The sequence below is a fragment of the Leptinotarsa decemlineata genome, unplaced genomic scaffold (genome assembly GCF_025532065.1).
Source record: "Leptinotarsa decemlineata unplaced genomic scaffold, Ldec_3_MD MMD2_tig00002974_RagTag_RagTag, whole genome shotgun sequence".
Taxonomy (NCBI): domain Eukaryota; kingdom Metazoa; phylum Arthropoda; class Insecta; order Coleoptera; family Chrysomelidae; genus Leptinotarsa; species Leptinotarsa decemlineata.
In genome coordinates this window covers 5,650,112-5,674,722 of record NW_027412578.1, presented here as the reverse complement: position 1 = coordinate 5,674,722, position 24,611 = coordinate 5,650,112, and the positions used below count along the sequence as shown (strand labels likewise).

The 24,611-nt window shown below is 35.9% G+C and overlaps 1 protein-coding gene across 1 annotated transcript; it reads right to left on the bottom strand.

Annotated features, from left to right (window-relative positions):
* Nucleotides 1-912: 912 nt before the first annotated feature.
* LOC111514371 (kynurenine 3-monooxygenase) lies at nt 913-22,431 on the bottom strand. Its single transcript, XM_074177335.1, is given in 10 exon segments — nt 913-1,326; nt 3,007-3,320; nt 10,584-10,842; nt 10,844-10,872; nt 10,875-11,080; nt 17,137-17,224; nt 17,284-17,332; nt 19,714-19,904; nt 22,185-22,254; nt 22,314-22,431. Coding segments are annotated over 10 exon segments (1,332 nt in total). The 5' UTR covers nt 22,362-22,431; the 3' UTR covers nt 913-1,248.
* Nucleotides 22,432-24,611: the final 2,180 nt, after the last annotated feature.

Sequence of the window (24,611 nt, the reverse complement as noted above, 5' to 3'; positions counted from 1 at the left end):
TTCAGCAGGAACTAATTCATTCAAATCAAACCTTCCATAACGTTCTGCTCGATTTCCCACAGCATTCTCTCCTTCATTAAGAATTTCAAATAAAATTGCATCCTCAATATCGTCGTCGTAGCCACCACCAATAATCACAGCTTCCAGAATATTATTCATAATAAATTTTTATGTTGAGTAAATCTACCAAAATTTATTATTAACTTTTGTTTTATTGCATGAAGTTAAAATGTCCAGGTTAAAATAAACTAATGGTGGTTATGTTATGATTGTGACATGACATATGCCATAAGTCAGTCATCATTTTTACGTATTCCCAAAGTTATCGCATGTTGCGATAACTCTCTTTTTTTCATCATACCGTAATACTGTATTGGATGTTAAAATAACGTTACCGTATTTTTCAGAGGAGTGGCAATAACTCTTTATTAATATATCAATATGAATATATATGAATACAGAAACAGATAATCTAGTAAGGACTTATCACGTGGAGATACAACCATCATCAATTTCTTCAGACAAGTGATACCTACTTATGAATTCTTTGGTGATTTTTTTTCTGTCCTGACGTATTAATTTCAATGCAGTTCATTGACTGAAATTATCCATGCATGCTTCTCAGATCAGATACAAGCTGAAGGGCTATAAGTTTGGGATAGAGAGTCATTGACTACTCAATTTTCGTGAGTCGAAGATCATGAAGAAGGAATTTTATTAAGTGGACTTTCATTAGTTCTTGCATCATTTAGTTGTTTGATATCCTTGTAAGGACGATTCCATTCATGTACTCGCAGTTTATTGTTCTTTTAATACGTTTATTTGTAACAATTTACTAGTTTAATAAAATGGCAAATGAAACAAATTGTTTGAATCAAGTGAATTTCATTTATTTATTTTTTTATATCATAATTCTTATTGAATAAAATTTAATTTCTTTCCTATACAGAAAGAAGTGAATATGTGGCAGTGAAATATTTAGTAATATGATATTGTACACCCAGTAAAAAATAACAAGCGAAACAAATTGATTGTGATTTGGAAACATAATATGATTTTTCAGATTTTACTTTGTCTCTGAAACTTGCAGAAGAAAATAACAAATTCTCTATCAACATTATGTCGTTGTAGATATCGATACTGCGGTTTTGTATGAGGTGAAAATATATGTGACAAATCGATTAGTGCGACCAATACAAGAAAGATAATGTTTACTTCTCCCCACAAACCCATCAGATCTATTCTTAGTTACCAGAATCTTTTCGTTACGAGATATAATGTTACTGAAACGATTATTCCAAACGCGATGAATATGATCTGGATCACCTGAAAAAGATAATTAGTGTAGTTTTATATCATTCCAGAGTAGTAGGTATAGTGACTATCGCTTTATTTATAACTGTATTGTGATTAATACTATAGGCAAACTGCCAAATAATTGTACTATACTATATTTTTGAAACAAGCTGAAATTTCACACGAGGAGTGTATATTGCAAATTGCCTGAAGTGTATTTTTGGGGGGCAATTCTTATACAGGGTGTTTCGTAATTACGGTACGTTTTGAAAAAAATCTTATGAACATATGTCCGGAGTTGCTTTGTTTATGTGATACAGTGCGTTGAAGTTTAAAAAAAGGTATTTATAAAATATCATAGATATCTTTATGCAGATCTGATTGAAATTTACTACAATTATTTGAAGTAATAAGGTACTTATTTAGCCCTAACTAGATGGAAATTATTGGGTTCAGTGGAGTCTCATTGGGCACTACAGCCAACAATATTGGAAAAAAAAGTACGCCACTTACTTGTTGTTCAGGGCCGTCGCCATGGGGGGGAGCATCCCCCCTGCTTTTCCGTCTTGGGAAAAAGTTGGGAGAAAGTTGGGAAATTTGGGGCCGTGAAGATTGAAAAAAATAATAGTAAAAAAATTAATATAAATAAAAAAATTATAGTGAGAGAAAAGAAAGAAAGAGGTAATGAGAACAGAGAAAGAAACAGGAGAAGATCCGGATTTCCCAACATGCATAACTTGGAGATCCCATACTTTGAAATTCTGAGTTGTTTGAAAACTTCAAAAAAGTTTAGTTTCTCCCAAGTAAGAGAACAGTCCTGAACAGTTCACAAATTTTTAGGTGACAATTTTACGAAATTCCCAACTTTTCGCTGTTTTTCCGACTTGGAAAAATTGGGAAATTTCGGGCCGTGAAGATAAAAAAATAATAGTAGAAAACAATAAGCACACTATTATTTAAGTGTTGTTATCTTTCATTTTTATTGAATATTCCTATACATGGTGGATATGGTGGAACACCAAGGACCTTGGTCCAAAGTAGAATAATTCCCATTATTATTTTTATAATTACCAAAATTTATTTTTGTTTGTGCATACCCTATCGGGCATAAGCATTCAGCCAATCTTTGGATAGCTAAGTAGGGAAATTAAGTAAATAATCCCTCGGTTTTCATTTTTTCGAAAGTTGGGAAATTTTGCTGGTGAGGTTGGGAAAATTTGGATACCCCCCCGGTTTTTCTTTTCGCTACGGCCCTGGTTGTGTTTCTTAATTTTTTTAGTTTAATCAACTGAAAATACAAATTTATTGTTGTCTGTGTTTTCTGAGTGCTCATTATAATGTTATATTTTGAACTGTTACAGGAAAACTGACTTTTGGGGACCTCTGTTTTTTATTATCACATTCAAACCTTCATATTGGGAAGTGAAAACATAGAGTGACATATAGTCACAAAATGTTTTAAGAGTTATTAAGAATAAAATTTCCTCACGATCTCCTGAAAAAGAATTTAATATAACTGTGCCAATGATCAATTTTTTGAAGTGAAATATCCAATATACCTTACTCAATATTTCACAACAGAATTTTACAGATTCTCTTCATGTTAGATGAAAATCCTTAAAAATTTAATTGAAAGTGAATTGTGGTAATTTCACATTGTGAACAAAAAACAATGTATATGTATAGTAATCATATTTTAATAATACCTACATTATCTTGCCATTTTCGATTGAGTCTGCATTGATTGTAATCCATGTGAGAAAAACTGACAGCGATGTAAAGTGGTATCCACATGGTGGGAAAAAAATTAAATAAGAAGGTATCTACTTTCTTCCGTAAGCGATAGGAGATTTTGTTCACTAGGTCTCGCATTTCTATGTAATTGTACATAGCCAAATCGCAAATAGCGTGTCCATCATCTACGCGGTGCCGACTGAACTCTCTGATAGTTTTTTCGATGTTGTTCCGGTTCTTTGTTAATAAACTGTCCAGAATTGAACAGTCTTCGAATCCAGAATTCATACCTACAAACCCAAGGAAAAGTGTATATAAAATCTATTGAAAACAAGAAAACTGTCTCTTGACCAGCATTTCTCTAACCAAGTTGGCACCTCTTGATGACGCTAACTTGGTTAGCGAAACGCCCGTCTAGAGACGATATTTTGGTTCTGGTGTGGGAAAATGAGTTATAACTCTACCTATCAAATCACATACCAAAGTTACAACTGAGTTGCGGAATATACAAAACTTCGGGTGATGAACAATGAAAAAATTGTGAAATTTGTTCAAAACCTGAACACTCCACTCATATTTTTTGGCATTTACAAAATCATGGTGTATAGGCTTCCACGGTCGGTGACTATAAAATATTGTCCGATGTTTCAGGGATTATGAGCCGTGGTCTGCAGGTCTACGGCACACATTACCAAAGGCAATGCAGCAACGGTCGAAGTGATCTACCTCACTGAGATGCCCAAACGGATAATGGTCCTGTTGCGTTTGTAGTTGTAATGAGGACTAGATGTCGGAGGACCAACTCTGATATAGTCGAAGTAACCTGTATTGTGAAAAGTTGAAGCTATCGGCATCTCAAACGCCAAAAAAATCAATACAGAGAAATAATGCCGCTGCCAACTAGTCAAAGTGTACTGAAAAATTGACAATTCGTATTGGATAATTTTTACTAACCGAGCTTTATGGTTTCTCTGAAGAGTAATAAAACTAAATTCATGTTACGGTGACGAATAGAATATGGGGATGAGTATAGACGTGGTGTCGTCAATGTTCAGTTCAGGAACTGGTCGCGATTTGGAAATTCGATATTGGTGCAGTTATAATTACTTAAAAATTTTGTTATCTGTTTAAAATGTGGCGTCCTTGGACAAGTACTAATTGTAATAACGAGTGTGATAACAACGCAGACTTTTTCCTGTATAGTGATTCCAATTTCTAATAGCGACCAGTTATATCACCAGTGATATAATTGCACCAACTTTCGAGCATATTATCAATATGTCTGTATTGCAAGGCAAATTTCCCTCTAGCCTCAAATTAGCCTCTATAATTCTTATTTTTAAAAAAGGCGATCCAAGTAATATTGAGATTTATAGACCAATCGCTTTACTAAGCATTTTTTCCAAACTGATAGAGAAAGTAATGGCCAATATGATCACAAATTTTCTCAACACATATCTGGTATTATGTAACAATCAGCATGGATTCCGTAGTGGTTTATCAACTGAAACAAGCACGATTGAATTTGTTCAATATGTCAACAACAAAATGGACTCTGGCGAATTTGTGATCTCAATTTTCTTTGATCTTACTAGAGCTTTCGACTTGGTCGATATTCCTTTCATATCTGATAAATTGAATAACCTTGGTGTCCGCGGCCCAATCAATGAGTGTCCTTCCTCGAACGAAGAAAGTTCATTGTTAAGATTGATGATGTCATCTCGGAGGAGTTTGAAACAGATATTGGTACACCCCAGGGAAGCGTACTCGGTCCTCTAATTTTCCTCATTTTCATTAACGGCCTTCCCATTCACATATCTGAAGGAAGGGTACTTATGTACGCAGATGATACTTGCATTACTGTGTCAGATACTTCATCTGTAAGACTATCTGAGAAGGTCAACACAATCCTAAAAGAGTTCAAGGACTGGTGCTTTAAAAATAAACTTATGACTAATCATAATAAGACGGAATATATAGAGTTTTGTAGCACACATAGAACACCTCTGCATTTACCGCTCTCATTTGAAGGAGTGTCAATTGAGCCATCTATAATGGTGAAGTTCTTAGGAACACAATTCGACTGCAACCTATCATGGAACTCGCATGTCGATGTAGTTTGTGGCAAGCTGAACAAATGTTTTTATGTGGTCACCACACTTCAAAACATGCTGGAACGAGATTGTCTGCTTGAAGTTGACTATGCACTGGGGTACTCCGCTATTTCATATAGTATCGTTGTCTGGGGTCAAGCGTCCGAACTACAAAGAGTGTTTGTGTTGCAAAAACATATTATTAGACGTATTTTCTGCTTATCTTATAGAACATCATGCAGAGACACCTTCAAAAGTAATAAAATTCTTACGGTGCCCTGTATTTATTTATTAAAACTTTTGACTCACTTTAGCTTTAGAAGCCATTGCGATATTCACGTGTATGTCACCAGAAACAAAAGAAATATCCTACCGAAGAAAATTTGTCACTCCATGCAAAAAAAAGCTCCAGTGACTACTGGAATTCGTCTATTCAACCTTCTGCCCCTCGAATTGAGAGAGAGCAGAAGTCCAAATATCTTCAAATGCAAATTAAAGAAAGTACTGGCCGAAGGATGCTTTTACTCCCTCCGTGAATTCGAACTTTTTGGTCGTAAGTGACTTTCAGTACTGACCTTCTCATATTTCTTCATATTTTGCTTTATCTTTGTGTGATTTTTCACAGGCGGTGAAGTATGCATCACTGAAATACCCGATTCAAATTCGGTTTTTGACTCGATGTTTCATAATATTCAAGAATGTAGTTTTGTTTTTTAAACTATTATTTATGTTTGTCATTTTATTCGTATATATTCATCAGACACAATTTAATTTGTGAACTTGGACTAATCCGATCTATTTCTTGTTAATAGGATATGGATGCAATAAATTTGAATTTGAAATTGAATTTGATGGTTAACAATGCGAGAAAGAGATACCAGTGAATAAGATTCGGATGCATTTGAATACTGAAATACAGAGAGTTTGTTTCAATGTACATAAGAATCTACATTTCAAGTTTGCTTTCGAGGGAAACAAACTACTACAAGCAACATCAGATTTGACCGAAATTCCATTCTCAAATGTACGTAAAATAGTCAAAAACAAACCTTATGAATGCAAGACGCAATGTTATACGGGATCACCAAAACCGTCAGATGTTCATCTAATAAAATAATTGCAAAAAAAAACAATATATGACTGTTACAAACGCAATGAGATACCTACAATTGAAATCATAAGGGAGAAATTGAATACTTCCGACCATAACGTGAGCTGCTGTGACAAAACTCTTCAGAAGTGGATGAAGAAACTAGGATATAGATTTAAAATAATAAACAAACGTCAAGCAGTTATGGAAAGCAGAAGAATAGTGGAATTGCTTAAAAAATACTTAGAACAAATAACTAAATATAGACAAGAACAATGGCAAATTTTCTATTTGGGCGAAACTTGGTATGACACTCACGACACAGTTACGAAAGGGTAGACTGATGGTTCGAGAATGTGTACGCCTAACATGCCTGCAAATAAAGGATCGCGACTAATCATTGTGCATTGCGGAGGAAGTGAAGGGTGGGTTCTGAATTCTTTGAAATTATGTGGAAAAAAACTTAAGGACTGCAATGTTGACTATTATAAGAAAATGGAAGCTAATATTTTTGAGGAATGGTTTGAAAATACATTGATCCCAAATTTGGATGCGAATAGTGTAATAGTTTTTGACAACGCTTCCTATCATTCGAGACAGCTCATCTAAGTACCGAATACAAATTCGAGGAAACATGAAATACAAAGCTCTTTAATGGATAACAATTTGTATTTTGAAGATAACTATATCAAAAACCAACTATCTGAAGTTTTACAGACAAAAACATTTGAAAAAGTGTATGCTGAAATGTATGGACACACCATATAATCAGAAATAATGATTATTGAATAACGAAATTAGTTAGCTCCCTAACTATATTATTAAAGGGGAGCTGTTGAAAGGTAGATTGCACTATATCGTTCACTTGAACTATACCTGATTGGTCCGACCCTTCTTCAAATAGTGAAAGAATCTTTGTGTTATGAAGTGCTGGTATCCATCCCATCTTAAGTTCAAACGTACCAGGACGATTTTTAGTTCGCGCATCGCATCAAGATAGAACACTTCGACCGTTGCCGCAGTAGCAGGCGAAATGTCAGATATAAAAACCTGCAGACCACGGCTTATAAACCCGGAAACATCGGAAAATTTACAAAAAGTTCTAAATGTCTGAATTTCTGAAGTTTTGGGTTGATAAATGTTCAAATCTCAAAAATGTTCATGTAGTTGAATGTTATAGCTTTACGAGCGTATCGGCGTATCGGCGACGTATAATGTGTTATCTATGAATGGATTAAATAATAATTCCCTAAAATTGAAATGACCGAGAAAAATTCATTATACAGTGTGATCATTATAGAGGAATTTCAATCACTAACTGAATTTGAACTATAATTTTGGCATTAATTTCTGCTTTGATCGAAATGCAAGGTAACCAAAAATGAAGTAGGCACACCTACTTCGAATTAACTGTAACATTTTTATTTATTTTTTTATAGAAAATTCCTAAAAATATCGAAAATGTTTTCGGAAAAGTTTTATGAATGCAGTTTTCAGCCTTAAAATTTCAGCCTTTCTAGTTTCAACAGTGCTTAAAATCAGCTACATTTTCTTCAGAGTTCCGCCATATTAGATGGGTATTTTCCTATAGAAAAGACACGTGTAAAATCTTCACAGCTGTTGGACTATTAGTTTGTGGGATAGAACATGTGGGATTGAGCATTGCTTTTTGGAAAAAAATACTGTTGAAGCCAAGGCTTGGCTTGATAACCATTATTCGGACTTTGCAGCAAGAATATCAACCGTTGAGAAGTGATTTGCTACGTTTAGACGAGATGAAATGAGCACCGAAGACGATGCATGCAGAGGACGCCCCAAAGAGGCTGTTACCGACGAAAATATAAAAAAAGTCCGCAAGTGGAGTTGGCCGAGATAGCTGAGGCTCTAAAGATATCAAAAGAACGTTTTTGGACATATAATGCTTGAATATTTGGGTATGCGAAAGCTCTGTTCAAAGTGGGTGCCGAGCGAGATCAAAACCAACTAGCAACTTCAAAATCATCAGCAGAGGACTCAACTCGGATATAAAAAATATAAACTCAATGCACCAACATCTGCAATCGAATGTTCTTCATATTCTTGCAGTCACAGAAACCAAAGTCAGTGCTTCAACAAACCCCGTGAATTTTCTATATCCCGGCTATGATTTCTACACCCGATCAGCAGTCGACCTTCTGTTTGGAATAACGCAATCGAGAAACATGGAGAATCAAGAGCTGTTGCGCTTGATATTTCTGAGGCTTTTGACCGTGTGTGGCGTGAGGGATCATTTCTGTGTCTGGCTTTTTAGCTTCTTGAAAGAACGTTCCCTGCAAGTGGACGTCGATGGATATATCTCGAATACTTTCACTATCAACGCTGGTGTTCCCCAGGGATCCCTATTGTCTCCAATCCTCTTGTTATTGTATATCAACGACTTATTGGAAAAAAACAAGAATCCAATGTATTGCTTTGCTGACGACAGCACACTTGTCTCGTCATTCCATTTGGATTCCAAGACATCGGCTACGGAGGCAAATCTTCACTGACAGCAGGAGGTTGAAGGAGGATCTAGAAGTGATTTCGAATTGGGGTGAAAGTAACCAGGTTCAATTCAATGCTACTAACACCCAAGCATCGGTTTTCTCCAAGAAGATAAATGTCTCCGAACCGGATATAATGATGTCTGTACAGACAATTCCGCTTTCTGCTTCGATAAGTTTTTTGGAGGTTAAAATGGACACCAATATGTATTGGCACAATCATGTCGCTGGAATTGCAAAGGCTGCTTCTCAAAAGCTTGGAACACTGTTCCGAACCAGAAAACTGTACACACCTCAGCAACTTTTGATGCTTTATAAAGCTCAGATCAGACCTTCTTTGAAGTATTGCTGTCATGTATGAAACATACCCCCAAACATACCCTGAAGTTGCTGGATTCCATCCAGAATAAAGCCTTCGCCTGATTGGAGACGCGAACATCACATGCAACCTTGATAGCCTGGAGCATCGAAGAAAGGTTGGAAATTCGTCTCTATTCTATAGACACTTTCACGGGAGGTGTTCAAGTGACTTGGCACATTTGATTCCACCAAGAGCGGTACATATCAGAAATACGCGACGGACTGTGGCTGCTCATCATTTGGATATTCCATATGCACGCTGAAGAACAGCGATTGTTCTTCGAGATATGAAAAAACAATTGACTACATTATATTATTTTTTTGAAGGTCTTCAAACAAGTCCGCGATGTCATATGTCTATATTTTGAGGATAGCTGACTATACCCATTTCAATGTTAAAAATAACGGTCATATCGTTTTGAGGTTTAACTCAGTACACCTCGAACTTCAGTTTATAAGGACTTTTTCATATGGAGAACTGCGTTCATGTGGAATAAACTTCGTGAGAATGTTTTTCCAAATGGATTTAATATTCAGCGATTCGAATCCAATGTGAATCGCTACTATCGCACAGGATTTTCCTGTAGTGCTGGTGTTTTGTCTTGAAAAAAAAACAACAACGATTTGATGACAATGTATGTGACAATGGAGTGCACGTGGTGAACCGACTCCAAAGCATAAAAAGATACAACACTCGGTTGGCGAGGTTATGGTATCAGTACCTATTTAGGGATTCGCATGGTATAATATGCATCGACTAACTTGAAAACGGAAAAACCATTAACAGCGACTATTACACTGGAGCGTTTGAAGATCGAAATCGCGGAAAAACGGCCCCATCTGAAGAAAAAGAAGGTGCCGCTTCATCAAGACAATGCAACGTGTCACAAATCAATGAGAACGATGGCAAAATTGCATGAATTGGGCTCCGAATTGCTTCCGCATCCACCGTATTCTCCAGATCTGGCCCCAGCGACTTTTTCCTTTTGTCAGACCTCAAGAAGATGCTCGGCAGAAAACAATTTACCTCCGATGAAGAGGTGATCGTCGAAACTGACCACTTTGAGGCTGTGGACAACTCGTACTCGTAAAAATGGTATGGAGAAGTTTGTATGACCGCTATAATCATTGTATCGCCTTCGAAGGCAACTGTATTGAATAACAAAATCAAATTTTATAAAAAAAAGTTTTTCTGTCTAATTTATGTAGACCCCGTGTTAGGAATCACACGTTAAAAGGTAAGACTTCTTTAGTTCTTAGCTCGCACAAGTTAAGACTTCAGAGGGTTGTCGTTTATAGGGATGCGACAGCTTTTTAACGGAACAACATATTTTAAACATATATATTCTTCTAATGTGTAATATGTAATGTAGGTAAGTATATCATATGCTATCTATTTTGGTTTTTCGAAATTTGTATTTTACAAGAACTTTCAGAAATAAATTCAACCCGTGACAAGTTTTTCGAAAATGAATTCTGATTTCTCACCTTGGCCGAAAAACGGAACCATCGCATGTGCGGCATCGCCGATAATCAAAAACTTCGAGCCAGCATGATACGAAGAGCATCTGATTGATACCAAATGAGATGGCTTCGTAGTTAGAAAAGTTTCCGCAATCTCATTCTCTCCGATCAACTCTACTGCATCTGGGAACATTTCCTTGAAAAAACGCATCACTTTCTCTTTATCATCCAGTATTTCGAACCTGACGAAGGGCATGAACAAAGTCACCGTCCACGACATATCTCTGTTTGGAAGGGCAATCATCATAAACTCTCCTCTCGGCCATATGTGTAGGTGATTTGGTATCATTTTGTCTCCAAGCTTCGATGGGATTGAAAGCTCTAAATAACCGTGTTCGATGTATTCTTGACTGTATTGAAACAATGGTATCTGCTGCATGGCCAACCTTACTTTACTGTATGCTCCGTCAGCCCCTATGATGAAATCAGCTTTCCGGATAAATTTCTCTGACGTTTTCAAACTGAAAAGTATTTAAATGAGGTGTGAAATTTCTCCCAATACAGGGTGTTCCTTAAACACATGCTATTTAAGGAGGTAATTCTTAGACCCATTTTAAGAAAAAAACTTCCTGTGGACGTATGTCCTAAACGCTTTAACTTTTGAGATACAGGGTGGCAAAGTTTTCAAAAATAATCAGTTTTTTAATAATAACTGAGATAATTTTGTAGACATCTTTGGCATATTTGGTACATATGTTCCATGTCTCAAGGCGCATTTTCTGATGTACACAAACTAGTATTTTTTCAAACAGTGGCATCCCTACGGGTTTCGCATTGAATATTTTTGGGAGAAAAGTACTACGCCAATGCTTTCTTTTCAAAATAAAATCATTTTCAAAATCCTCATTTATTTTTGAGAAAATTTGATCTCCTGGTATTTCTTTGTCCGACGCATGATTTTCACTCAAAAAAATAAAAATCGACAGAAATTAAATGAAGAAATTAGATCAATTCTAAAATGAATGAGAATCTGAAAATTGCTTCATAACGCATTACCAATTCCCTAATAATATTTGAAAACATAATCTGCAAAAAATAAATTTTTCACAAAAACAAGTTTGTGACAGTAAGTCCAAACGAATAGCACAAATTTGTTAATTAGTAATAATACCAAAACTGATTATAAAAATTGTTGGACTTAGTATGCATGCTTCCGCCCTTCTACGCATGGAATTACGCACCCGTTCAAATATTCCCGGCGTATTTCGTATAGTTTCATACGAGGCAACTATTCGCTCTCTTAAATCTTCTAAAGTATTAACGGGAGTTTTATACACAAGAGTTTTAAGGTGACCCCATAAAAAAAATCTAAACTGTTGAGATCGGGGGATCCTGCTGGCCATTGCTGAGGTCCTCCGCGACCTATCCAACGATTAGGATAAACTGTATTTAAATGGTTTCGGACAATTACACTGAAATGAGCAGGGGCGCCATCGTGCATTATACCATGTTCGATTCCTTAACGCAAGTGGCACATCTTCCAATAACCCAGGTAAGTCTTCTTCGAGAAAGTGTAAATAATAACGACCATCAAGGCATCCTGGTAGAAAAAATGGGCCTATTAGATGATCACCTATAATTTCTGCCCATACATTAACCGAAAATTGGTGTTGGAAATGGGTTTCGGTTATTGCATGGGGATTTTCTTCAGCCCACACATGATTGTTATGGAAATTTTAAATGACATTCCGAGAAAAATTTGCTTCGTCTGTGAACAAAATTTGTGTCTCAAACTGCGGATTTAGTACAATACTTTGTAGATACCACTGACTGCAGTTCACACGCTGTGAAAAATCTCTGGGGAGTAATGCCTGCACACTTGAAATATGGTATGGGTATAACAAAAAATCAACCAAAATACGCCAAACAATTTGATGACAAATATCCAGAGTTCTAGCGATCTTCCTCGTACTCGTCTCAGGATGTTCCTCAATTTCTTGCAGCACCGCTTCTTCAATTTCAGGAGTTCTTACTCCGGAGCCCCTTTCTTGAAACTACCAGTTTCCCCAAGTCGACGATGAATATTTGAAAAGGTTCGGCTATCTGGTAAGGCACGATTAGGATATCTTTCCTGATAAATGCGCCTGGCTTCTGTTGCATTACCATCGGCAAGGCCATATACGTAATGCATTTGTGCCATTTCCGCATTCATATAATTTACCATATTTACTGATATTCAGAAAAACAGCGGACTACCAAAATAACTTCAATAACACTTCAAAATCAATCAAAACGCGCTGTAACGGTTTTTAACACCAACACCTTACTTTGAATCAACATCAATATTAGCTACTGACGTTTGTACATACAGAGAATTCGTTTTTTATTGCTATGGTGGGTACGCTGTTTTTTCTGCTTTTAATCTTTAAAAGAAATCACATATCGACAAAGTCCATATTTCCAAGAGGTGCAGTAAATAAATTCTGCTACACGTCATTTATTCCAGGATAACTAAATTTATGTTTTCAAAAATTATTAAGCGGTGCTGTGTTATGACATAATTTTAATTGAGAACAGTGCATCTGACAACAAACAAATACCTTTTAGATCCTCAATTATTTTGCAACAAATCTGATCTCTTAGTTTGCTCTCAGTCGATGTATGATACCGCATCAGATTTTTAAGGAATTTATCCTTAAGTAAAGCTATTTTTAATTTTTTGAGCGAAAACCATGCGTCGGACAAAGAAAACCCAACAGATCAAATGTGCTCAAAAATGTATGGAGATTTTAAAAATAATTTTTAATTCAAGATAAAGCAGTGGCGTAGTATTTTTTTCGCCAAAAATATACATTTCAAAACTCGTACGTACGTCACTGGCAGAGAAAATTAAGAAAATTGTACATCAGAAAATGCGCCTTGAGGCATGGAACATATGTACCAAATATGCCAAAGATGTCAACAAAATTATCTCAGTTATTATTAAAAAACTGATTATTTTTGAAAACTTTGCCACCCTGTATCTCAAAAGTTAAGGCGTTCACGACATACGTCCATAGGACGTTTTTTCCTTAAAATGGGTCTAAGAATTACCTCCTTAAATATTAGCATGTGTTTAAGGAACACCCTGTATAATGGATATGAGTGTGTCGAAGCAATATTGCGGGTTTCGCCAAAAACTTTGACAAACATGCTCAAAGGTTTCTTTAGGCTCGTCTGCCGACGAATCAAACGAGTCGGCTGATGATTGAGTGCTAGGCTACCGGAAGGTCTTGACCTCCTCAAGGTCTTCCGCATCTTGCTGATGGCTCAACGTATCATGACATCGATAATCGACGACTGGCCACATAGTTGGCAACAAGGCCGGACCCCAAGGTTCCCTATACCTCCCTAACCAAACTGATAAACTCTTCCTTCACGCCAGAATCTAGTTACACCTATTCCCGGGCGCTGGAAGTCTCCAGCTAGTTGTGCGTAGGCTGCGCCATAGTTGGCCTACCTCCGGAAAAAATAGACATAACCTGAGTTTAACATTCGGTTACTCCTATCAGCTGTTAACTGTTCGAGCAGTGCCATCTTCGGTAGAAATTCTTCCCTCTAGACATAACATCAGATGATTAGTTAATGAGGTTCAATTCCAGACTTTTGAAAATGATTTTAGTAAATGAATCAACTCTGTTGAGAACGAATCTGCCATCATCGAATGAGCGAACCGAGGTAAGTGGAAAAACAATAGATTTAGACTTTGATGGATGAAAAAAGACGATGACTTGAGAATCAAGGAATAGAATAAGAAAGAGAAGACATAAAAAGAAAATCTAACAAAAGCAGTATCCAGCCTCGCCATGGTAACTAGTAGGAAAGTTAGAAGAAACTACTAGCTGGGCAGACTTCAAAATACCCATACGTTATGCATGACGAAAGGCCTTTTCGGATCAATTTTGGTGACAGTTGAAAGAGTATTTTGTTTGAAGGATCTGAAAATTGAAGAGTTTCTTCAAATCACAAAAGTAAGTGCAGAATTTTGAAGCAATACCCAGAAGATTATCTGACCAAAAATTATTTTATGATAATATATTTCAATTACTTCATTTGGACCCTAGAGTTGAAACGAGAAAGCACTCTTACGCTTCAAGAGCTACGTAACACACAAATACTAGAACTAAAACAAAAGATTATGATAATAATCATAAACAACTATTATAAAAGTTCCTGTCATAATTCAAAGTTATAGCCAACTAGAAAAATATTCATTTGGGAGAAACCTCCTCCATATTTACACCTCTCTTTAAGAAATAGGGTGAATTTTAATTTGGTTTTCATCTCCTCAATTGTTGCGAAACGTCGTCCTTTCATAAGTCTCTTGAACCTTGGGAACAGAAAAAAGTCACAGGGGACCAAACCTGGTGACTTCGGTGGTTGAGGTATGATTACTATTTTGTTCTTGACCAAAAAAACACGAACAAGCAATGACGAGTGAGCAGGTACATTATTATGATTCAAAAGCCATGCATTGTTTTTCGCAATACCAGACGTTTTCTTCGTATTGCTTCTCCCAAGTGGTGCATAACTCCAAGATAATACTCTTTATTGCCTCACGTCCATGTGGCGAGGACTCCTGACATGGTAATCGAAGAAAACAGTGATTGAACTTGGCATCCTATTTTTGGTCTTGGCTTTCCTGGACTTTTCCATTGGGGCGATTGGAATTTGCTTTCGATGTCATAATCATATGTCCACGATTAGTCACCAGTTATAACCCTTTCAAGCAAATCTGTATCGCCGTTGACGTCATTCAACAAATTATTTAGCGATGCTCATGCGAAAGTTTTTTTGGGCAAAATTCAGCAATTTTGGAACGAACTCAGCTGCCAAACGCTTCATGCCCAAAATTTCCAAAAAAGTATATGGTATGAGCCAACCGATATGCCAATAGCCTCAGCAACTTTTCTAATAGTGATTAGACGATACTCCCTAACAATGTTCTACGATTTCTCAGCACATTCCAGTCCAGGCCGTCATTCATTCACACCTTCTTGATCTTGTGCGAAATGCTTGAACCACTTGTGAAGATGCTCATGCTACTGTCCACATTTCAAGTATTTATGAGCATTTTATTCCATTTTTACACAAAATTGATGCACATTTTTGGGTCCATCGCCGAACACGCAAAACATTTCTAACTTTTATGCCTCTCACCAACAAACTAAACAAGCTAAACAGCTTGAACTGAGAACATATGTTGGAGACGAGTGTATCAACATATAAAAATTGCTAATCGTATATACTGTTATTTTAACACCTTGACACGTGTTTCGATAATCAAGTGATCATCACTTGGTGATCGAAACACGTGTCAAGGTGTTAAAATAACGGTTTGGTAATATTCACTACACTACACCAAAGGTTCCAAACAGTGCATCATAAGAGCACACTACATACTCAACTACTCTTCAACCAACTATAGTAAACGAAGAATGTCATTCAATTATAAATATACTCCAAATTACGTTTTTTGTACTATTTAGGCTAACTGAAATTGGTAATTTATAGTAGTTATCCACAACCACAAAGTACACTGAGAAAAAACTATCGCATTCTTATTTTTTCATTTACCGATTCTGCACACCTAACATTTTTCAAAATGATACGCTTACTTACTGGTTTAGTGGAAAAAACCGTCCTTGTTTATTAGAGGTGAAGGGGTGAAAATAGGGTGGAAATATTTCAAAAATTCGTAACAAGAAAAATCGACTTTGTACACCTACAAAATTGAGATATGATATTCCTGATGATCCATTCGACAAGAAAAACTTCACATTATAGTTTTCCAGGCCGTCTGAGGGGGTGAAAATGGGGTGAATAGTTGAAAAATTCGTATCTTCAAAAATTGAATGTGTACACCTAAAGTTTGAAATATTTTGATATTTTTACCCCATGTTCACCCTCTCAGACAGCCTGAAAAACTATGACGTGAAGTTTTTTTCTGTAGAATAGATCATCATGGATAACAAATCTCAAACTTGTAGGTGTACACATTCTATTATCGAAGATACGATTTTTCAACTTTCCACCCCATGTTCACCCCCTAAGACGGCCTGGAAAACTATAACGTGAAGTTTTTCTTGACGAATAGATTATCAGGAATATCATATCTCAATTTTGTAGGTGTACAAAGTCTATTTTTCTAGTTATGATTTTTTCAAATATTTCCACCCTATTTTCACCCCTTCAGACAGTTTAATAAACAAGGACGGTTCTTTCACTAAACCAGTAAATAATCATATCATTTGGTTGAGTGGAAGAGTAGCAGAGTCGGTAAATGAAAAAATAAAAATGCGATATTTTTTCTCGGTGTACTTTGTGGATGTGGATAACTTCACACCCATGTTTCTATCAACGCCACTCAATAAAAAATATTATAAAACTTCAGAATATACTCCAATTTATAATTATTATATATTTTGCTTAACCGAAATTGGTAGATACCATTATTTTGAACTGTCAATTGAAATCTGTAGTAAGTCACCTACTGGAAATATAACGTGAAATACTGAAACATACCCATTATACTTACTTCAACATCGTTACAGATCCTTCGTTAAAATCAGATCTTATTAATTTATGGTTGAAATATAATTTTATCTTGGGATATTTTTCTGTGGCTGGAAAATATCGGATTTCGTTATTAATTACATGCTACTGACCCTGTTAGTATTTTCACCTTCCAACAGCTTCCTGTTCAGGTAATTCCTTCCAACTGAATAAATGCACTGAAAAATGTGATGACTCATTCACACACCAAACTTTTATGCTTTCACTTTAAGAAATTTGTCACAATGTAAATCAATGAGATGGTTCATACAACACATTATAAAGTAAAAATGAGGTATATAAACGCTCCCATTGTTTGAAAAAGTTAATTTGAAGTACAAGATAAAATATCTGAAGTATGAACCACCATGAACCAGCCATGATTGACTAAACATTATTTCAAATTTGAGATTTGATGAAAAACTATTATTGAAGAGAATCCATATTCAATTCAATCATAGTCCAGTTTTTCCCATAAATTAAACGTTGAGTTACTATAAACATCAGAATATGTGTTACAAATGGTTTTGAGAGAGCTTGTTTGCGTAGTGAAAGAGGAATGCCAATGTTATAAAATACAGGGTGTTTCAAATTCGATCCTCACCATTGGGACTATGAGAGATACGAAGACGGTAAAATTAGAGCAAAGTTGCGCATTTACCTGACTAACAATATTCCGTTGAAAAAGTTCTGAAATTCTGAGTATATCCGGAGATATCTGGAAAAAATAGAAATTTCGGAAAATGGTTTTAATTTCTTTTTGGCATTATTTTTCGATGGTTTCGAAAATAAAGTGCACTTTCATGTTGCCACTTTTTCCTTGCTGAATAATGGTGTTTTCAGATTTGCTATCCGACGTTTCGTCTTCCGATCACCATCATCAACTTTATTTTTCTTATGGGCACTACATTGGATTATTTCTGTTTTGAATAGAACCGATTTTACCTTTTCAATGATGTATCATAAGTTATTATTCTTTTTCGAAAAATTGGAGATATTGAAAAAAATTTATTCTCATCATGATAGGCTTTGACTTTGATGCTTCTAAATTTGTCTTCCAAAAACATTTTGTTATTGCACAGGTCATTGAATTTTGGGCAAAAAATGGCTTTCACGAATGAAGAAAAAAGAGATATTATACAAATATATTACAAATACGATTGAAACAGTGTTAGGACATCGGAAATGTATTTGAACTTGTATCCCAAAAGACGATAACCACATCGAACCGTTTTCAAGTTATTGGATCAAAATCTTACCGAGTTTGGTTTATTTGAAAAGCCGAGAAAAAAATACGGAAATAGAATGGACAAGGAAACTAAAGAATACCATGTAGCACCCATAAGAAGTAGCCGGAAGACGAAACATCGCCAGAAAAGTAAGAAAAAATGAAAACCATTTTCCGAAATTTCAGTTTTTTCCGGATATCTTCGGATGTACTCGGAATTTCAGAACTTTCTCAACGGCATATTTATAGACAACTATGCCCCAAATCAACCATCTTCGTATCTCTCATAGTTTTCGAGATCCCTATGGTGAGGATCGAATTTGAAACACCCTGTATATTTAGATCATAATAGACATAACAACATTAAGTGAAAATCACTAAAATTAATATTTATCATAAAAGAAAACTACAAAATACAGCAAGACGCCAAGTGAATGCCTGTTAGAGCGAATTACGTCACGTTAGAGTTAACAAACGAATACGACATCTTGTATAATCAAGCAGTAATACTTGACCCTTATTTTTTTCTGATTTTCCTCACGACTCAATGGTGTGTATAAAAAGATACGAGAGATGAAACCTAACCTCAAAAAAGTTTTTTTTATCATTGAATTCAGTTCTTGACCAAAATAATACTGGTTCATAATTTACAGATTTAGGTAAATAGTCATAGTGATCTTCACAAAAATAAAGATGAGTTCTGGGTAATATTTCCTTTGAATTTCGTTTTGCAAGTGTTTTCTGTGTGGTACGAACTCAAATAACTTGTTCGGAGTTTCTATTGATCTATCAGTACACTGGGGAATTGTACACTACTATATTGCATTCATATTCAATAATAATTATCATCAAATTTATGGAAGAGCTTCTAGTGTTTATATGTAGTCTACTCGAAGGGTACGTCACAACCGACGCCATGATACCCTCAACTGTTTTGGTACGAATTTTTAAACTCAAAAAATAATATACATTTATTCTATGCCTAATTTTTATTTTTTGTAGAAATATGATATACGTTATGATTATAATGTTTCTCGGCATTATAAAACAGTATTTCAAAATCTGTCATCATGCCTATTGTATACAAAGTGAACGAATTGAAAATGAATGTGTCAAGTGACTGGAATTTTTACATAAAATTATGTTATAATTTTTTTATTGTCAACAAATGATTTGATTGTTTCCCAAAGATTCAGTTTCTCGGAAGTTCTAAAATTTTTTCAACCTATTGGTTTGATTATATTCCTGTGATTCAGAATTTTACAAGAAGAAAGATGCTGCCATATTCTTCTGTATTCGAAGAAAACCATCTTTATGAATGATAATAGGTACCTGATTGAATGTGGGATCGTACAAAATAGATTCAAGGTCTCCTGCGGAAGTGTGCAAAAGCCGCCCCCTCATTTCAATAGATGTGGATAGTACTTCCTCCTCTAAACCAATTTCCCTTAGAGCTTTTCTTCCACGATGAGATAGAGAAAGATTGATAGATCTTCCTTTAAGTTCTTTCATTAATCTGATATCTGAAACACATCAACATTCGATAGATCTAGTAAGCAGCAAAAACGCTTTAGAGTGACAGAGATGTCCAAGGATGATATTTATCAATATATGTAACACAGCCACTGGAGGTTCTAGACCAGTCATGGCGAACCTTTTGAGCTTGGTGTGAATCAACGACATTGAACTGGATTTTAAAAAACACTTTTGTTGTAACAGAAATCTGAAATTATAGAAGTACAAAATATATGAAATTATACGTCTTGTTACTTTGAAGAATTAAAATTGACTGGCTCAGGATGTGAAGCTTCGAAAATGTCTGTTCCTATGAGAACTGTCTTGTCAGTATCTGGAACAGGGTGGTGGTACTACTACATCAGCGGGATTGTCCTAGGTGGTGAGATAATCCCCCCGTAGATTCAACTATCAGGCACAGCGGAGTAGTTAAACAGTGGGTAGATCGAATATTACTGGAGTTTTTTCCCCAACACCAAATCGTTATTTTTAACACGTGTTTCGATCACCAAGTGATCATCTTCAAAGAGGAAGATTAAAAAACTTCAGTAATATTCATTACTACACCAAAGGTTCCAAACAGTGCATCATAAGTGGATAGATCCGTTAATTCATTCATTACTTGTAGTTGGTGCTTCTTATTGGTGCAATATCGAAGTGAATTTTTTCTATACGAGAAGTAAACTCTCATTGCTATGATCATCAAATAAATAACTAAAGTTCATATACTCGGTGATCTGTAAAGTCCCCTTGGCTGAATTTTATTTCAAGATTGTTATCAATAAGCTGATTTTTAAGGTTTTGGAGGTCTTGCAGGTCATCGTCGTCCAATTGAAAGCTCATATTTACATTTTTTAGAGGGTTGTAATCTTGGTTGAATTCGGTAATCAATATTATTTGACTGTTATTGATTATCCTTTCTTCATGAATTATTTCGATTTGATTCGCCTTGATTTTGCAGCCTACTGGGATGTCGATTGAAACGAATCCCATTATTCTTTGAACTTCTTCTCATTCGTTACATTGTAGGTGGATTGTCGTTTTATTTGGAAATATCGCTATCCATTGGGTAGAGTCCTCAGATATTGGCTTAGTAATCCTAACATCGATTTGTCTACATGTGAAAGTATCTTCAACCTTTAGGCGTTGCAGCTCACAAAGTTAATTATACTATTTATTCTATTTGTTTGAAAATGTCCTTGTAGGATGTAGCTGCAGTAATTTTTCAGGATTGGCTCACTCCAAGGCATTTATTCACCCTTCGAAGCTTGAAACTAAACAGTTGTTGGACTACAGTAAGAATGAACTACGATGTCTAATAAGCCTTTTTACAGGTCACTGTCGTTTGAATCATCATATGCAGAGACTCGGACTGTCGAAAGACAGTATGTGTCGCCTCTGGAAAATGATGAAACAGCAGAGCACATACTTTGTGCCTGCCCCGCTGCAGACCTAATCAGGTTTTCAGAGTTTGGTAGAACTACACTCCTATCATCTAACCTGAAAGATCACTCACCATATGAACTTATCGTCTTTGTCAAGAAAATGGGTTTATTTGCTCGAGTTTGAATAGGTGTGAGCCACAATAAACCCTTGCGGGCTGCGGTGGAGGATCGAATCTCACTCACTTTTGACCTAACGTAACCTAACCTATAGTAACTACAAGTGTTGAACAGGATAATGAAGTATAATGAAAAAGAGCCCGCATCTCGATATGAACTGGCTTTTCAAAAAAGTTGTAAAACATTTTCAAAAATGATGTATTAAATCCATGGTATCACAATGCAAATTTCATTGTAACGCATAGTAACTTTTGGTGGGTTTTAGGGGGTCAATACCCCGGGTTGAACATATATCATGCTCTTAGGATAAGATAGCCATGAATCTATTTCCATTACAACAGATCATGAAATATTGGAAAAAATCGATTTTCATTCTGTACTTTCCCAGGGCTTTAATTTATTTTGGGTGCACATTTGCATCGATGTAAGTTATATTTGAGTTATTTTTGACCCCAGAATATGCGGTTCAATCAATGTTCCCACCTTTTTGTTACTCTCTGTATAAGTATTCATTCTCAAAATTTTCAGGATCATAACCTGAAGTCATTTCATCTGCGGTAATTTTCGATTCGGCCATTATACAGTGATGCAGATTCTGTGAATAGGAAAACTCAGCAGAATATCACTGCATAAGAAAACAAACTGATATCAACAAGGACCATATCCATAAATCTATGTTGAATATGCATCACTGATTTTCTCTAACTCATTTCGAAAGTTTCTTACCTTCTCTTTTCTCATAAACCTCCACATCATATCCTCTTTTGGCCATGAAGCATGCACATAAGGATCCTACCTGAAATTTTGGTAAAATTTCGTTCCATTTTCCATTTTCTTGTTGAGTAATATTCTTACCAACCCACTACCTATGATTATAACTTTGGAAACGTTGTTATCACTCATATTTGTCAAACAAATACTGGTAAACGCACACAGCGAAATAGGAGTGAAAACTGAAAGGTTTCGTGGAGAGTCTTGCTGGGTAATGTCTAAAGAGTTTTAGGTTTCCGTATATCTATTTCCCCGTAAAAAAGATGAAGTAATACTATACCATTTCGAATCCCTTCAATGTTCGTGCCGACAACTAAATACAGGGTATTATATTTATCAGTTCATGGCAAATAGGAACGAAATAACGTGTCGAAATCAAGAACTGGCTTTTCAGATAAGACGAATTAAAAATGAGAACACAATGTTTTTTCCGTCTTTCTTCACTGAAGTTTATTTATTTGTTCCCAAGAAACTACAATAGTTTATACAGAGGATAATTCATACAAAAAATTATTTTTACATAAATATTCAACTTCGAAAGGAGCTATTTCAGAATTGGTCTAAAAAACAAACAAATATGATTAATCTTCTGATTGATATGGCCGTTACTTGATGAAGAACCATAGTAATTCCATAAACTACACATTACGATTTGATCTTCACAAACTTTATTTCCATTATTTTTATATAGATAGATCAGGAGTGTACTCCAGATCACTAAGCCTAAAAAAATACCAGCGTGGTCCAAACAGAACTGGCTGGTATCTCAATCGCCATAAAAGAAATAACCAGGAAAGGAATTTCTGGCAAAAACATAACAGTTTGCACTGACAGCAGACAAGCCCTATTTACCTTGAACAGACAATATGTTAATTCGGGGCTAGTACTAGAGTGCCACTAAGATTTAGCCAAAGCCCCGGTAGATATTAACATTATCCTGAGGTGGGTTAAAGGGCACGACAGGTGTTACCTTTACACCTGTCGCATTGCCGACTCTTTAGCCAAGGAAGCGGCTGGACTAAGAATTTTAGGCCCCAGTGGCCCCAGGATCACCCTGGGCGACCCTGGGAAGCTGGCGCCGAAGAAATATCTGGCGATGACCAGGAAAAATCTACGCTTGACAGTAGGATTTCTGACTGGCCACTGTCAACTAAGGAAACACCTCCATAATATGGGGCTAGTGGACACACCTCTGAGCAGGATGTGTGAATAGGAAGATGAGACTGTCAGGCATGTCCTATGCGAGTGCCCGAGTTATCGTCAATAAGAGACTGTGTGTTCGGCGAGTCTTGGCCTACACCTACCGATATAAAAGAGATGTCTCCAAGTGACCTGTTCACCTTCCTGGGAAGGACAGGATGGACGATGACCTAGGAGGACAACTACTCGGGAGGATGTACAATGGACCTAAGTGCTGTGGGCTTACACTCATCTTCTCCACTCTACAGATACACATAAAGAGATCAGGTGTACACGAGCTGACTTGTAGTTTTTGCCCAAAACTGTATATTGGCCAAACAGGGAGAACAGTTTTCCAAAGCAATAAATATCATGGAAGTAGGCTTGTAAATAAAAAGACCAATTCCACATTTGCAAATCACTTTTTAGCAGAAGGACATGAGTTTCATCATGAATACGACATATTATATTCATAAGAGAATAGGTTGAAAGTCGATCTTCTAGAATGTTTAGAAATCAATAGATTCAAGAATTCGGGTAATTTACTGAAAGTTCAATTAGAATTGAATAACTTCCCCTTACTCAATATTTTTTCAAATATGGAAACTTGGGCATAAGCTCAGGTGATTTAATTCATCACAACTTAGGTAAAACTAAGGCACTGAGTTGAGTATATCAAGCATTGAATATGTAGAATATATAGTTAGTAAAAACGCGCCCGAAGAAGCCATTGTATGGCGAAACACGTGTTACGTTTTCGTAAAACTGTGAAAATCTCACAATGAAGTGTTTTTGAATATGTTAAAAAGTTCTTTGCAGCTAATCTGAATTTTTCCTATGCGGAAAATTGTTTACCGTAATTTGATAATTCATTATATATAATTAATAACGACCCGGCCGGGATCTCTTTATATACAACTCCCACAGCTTTTTTGTCAGTAGACAATACAAAAATATTTCCTTTAGATGTTTCTCTTTAAAGAGCGACATATAATTGGTCCGGTACCGCCGCAACCGCTATGTAAATCTGTAAATCTTCGAAAATATTCATTCAAATTACATGCTGTAAGGAGATCACATTATGAACAAATACAGTAAAATGCATATTAGAGATAATTACATAAACGCGCCTTTCCCCTTCGCGGCTAGCTCTCCAGTTGGAATATTTAATAATCTCTTCTTATTCCACATCTACAACATGGA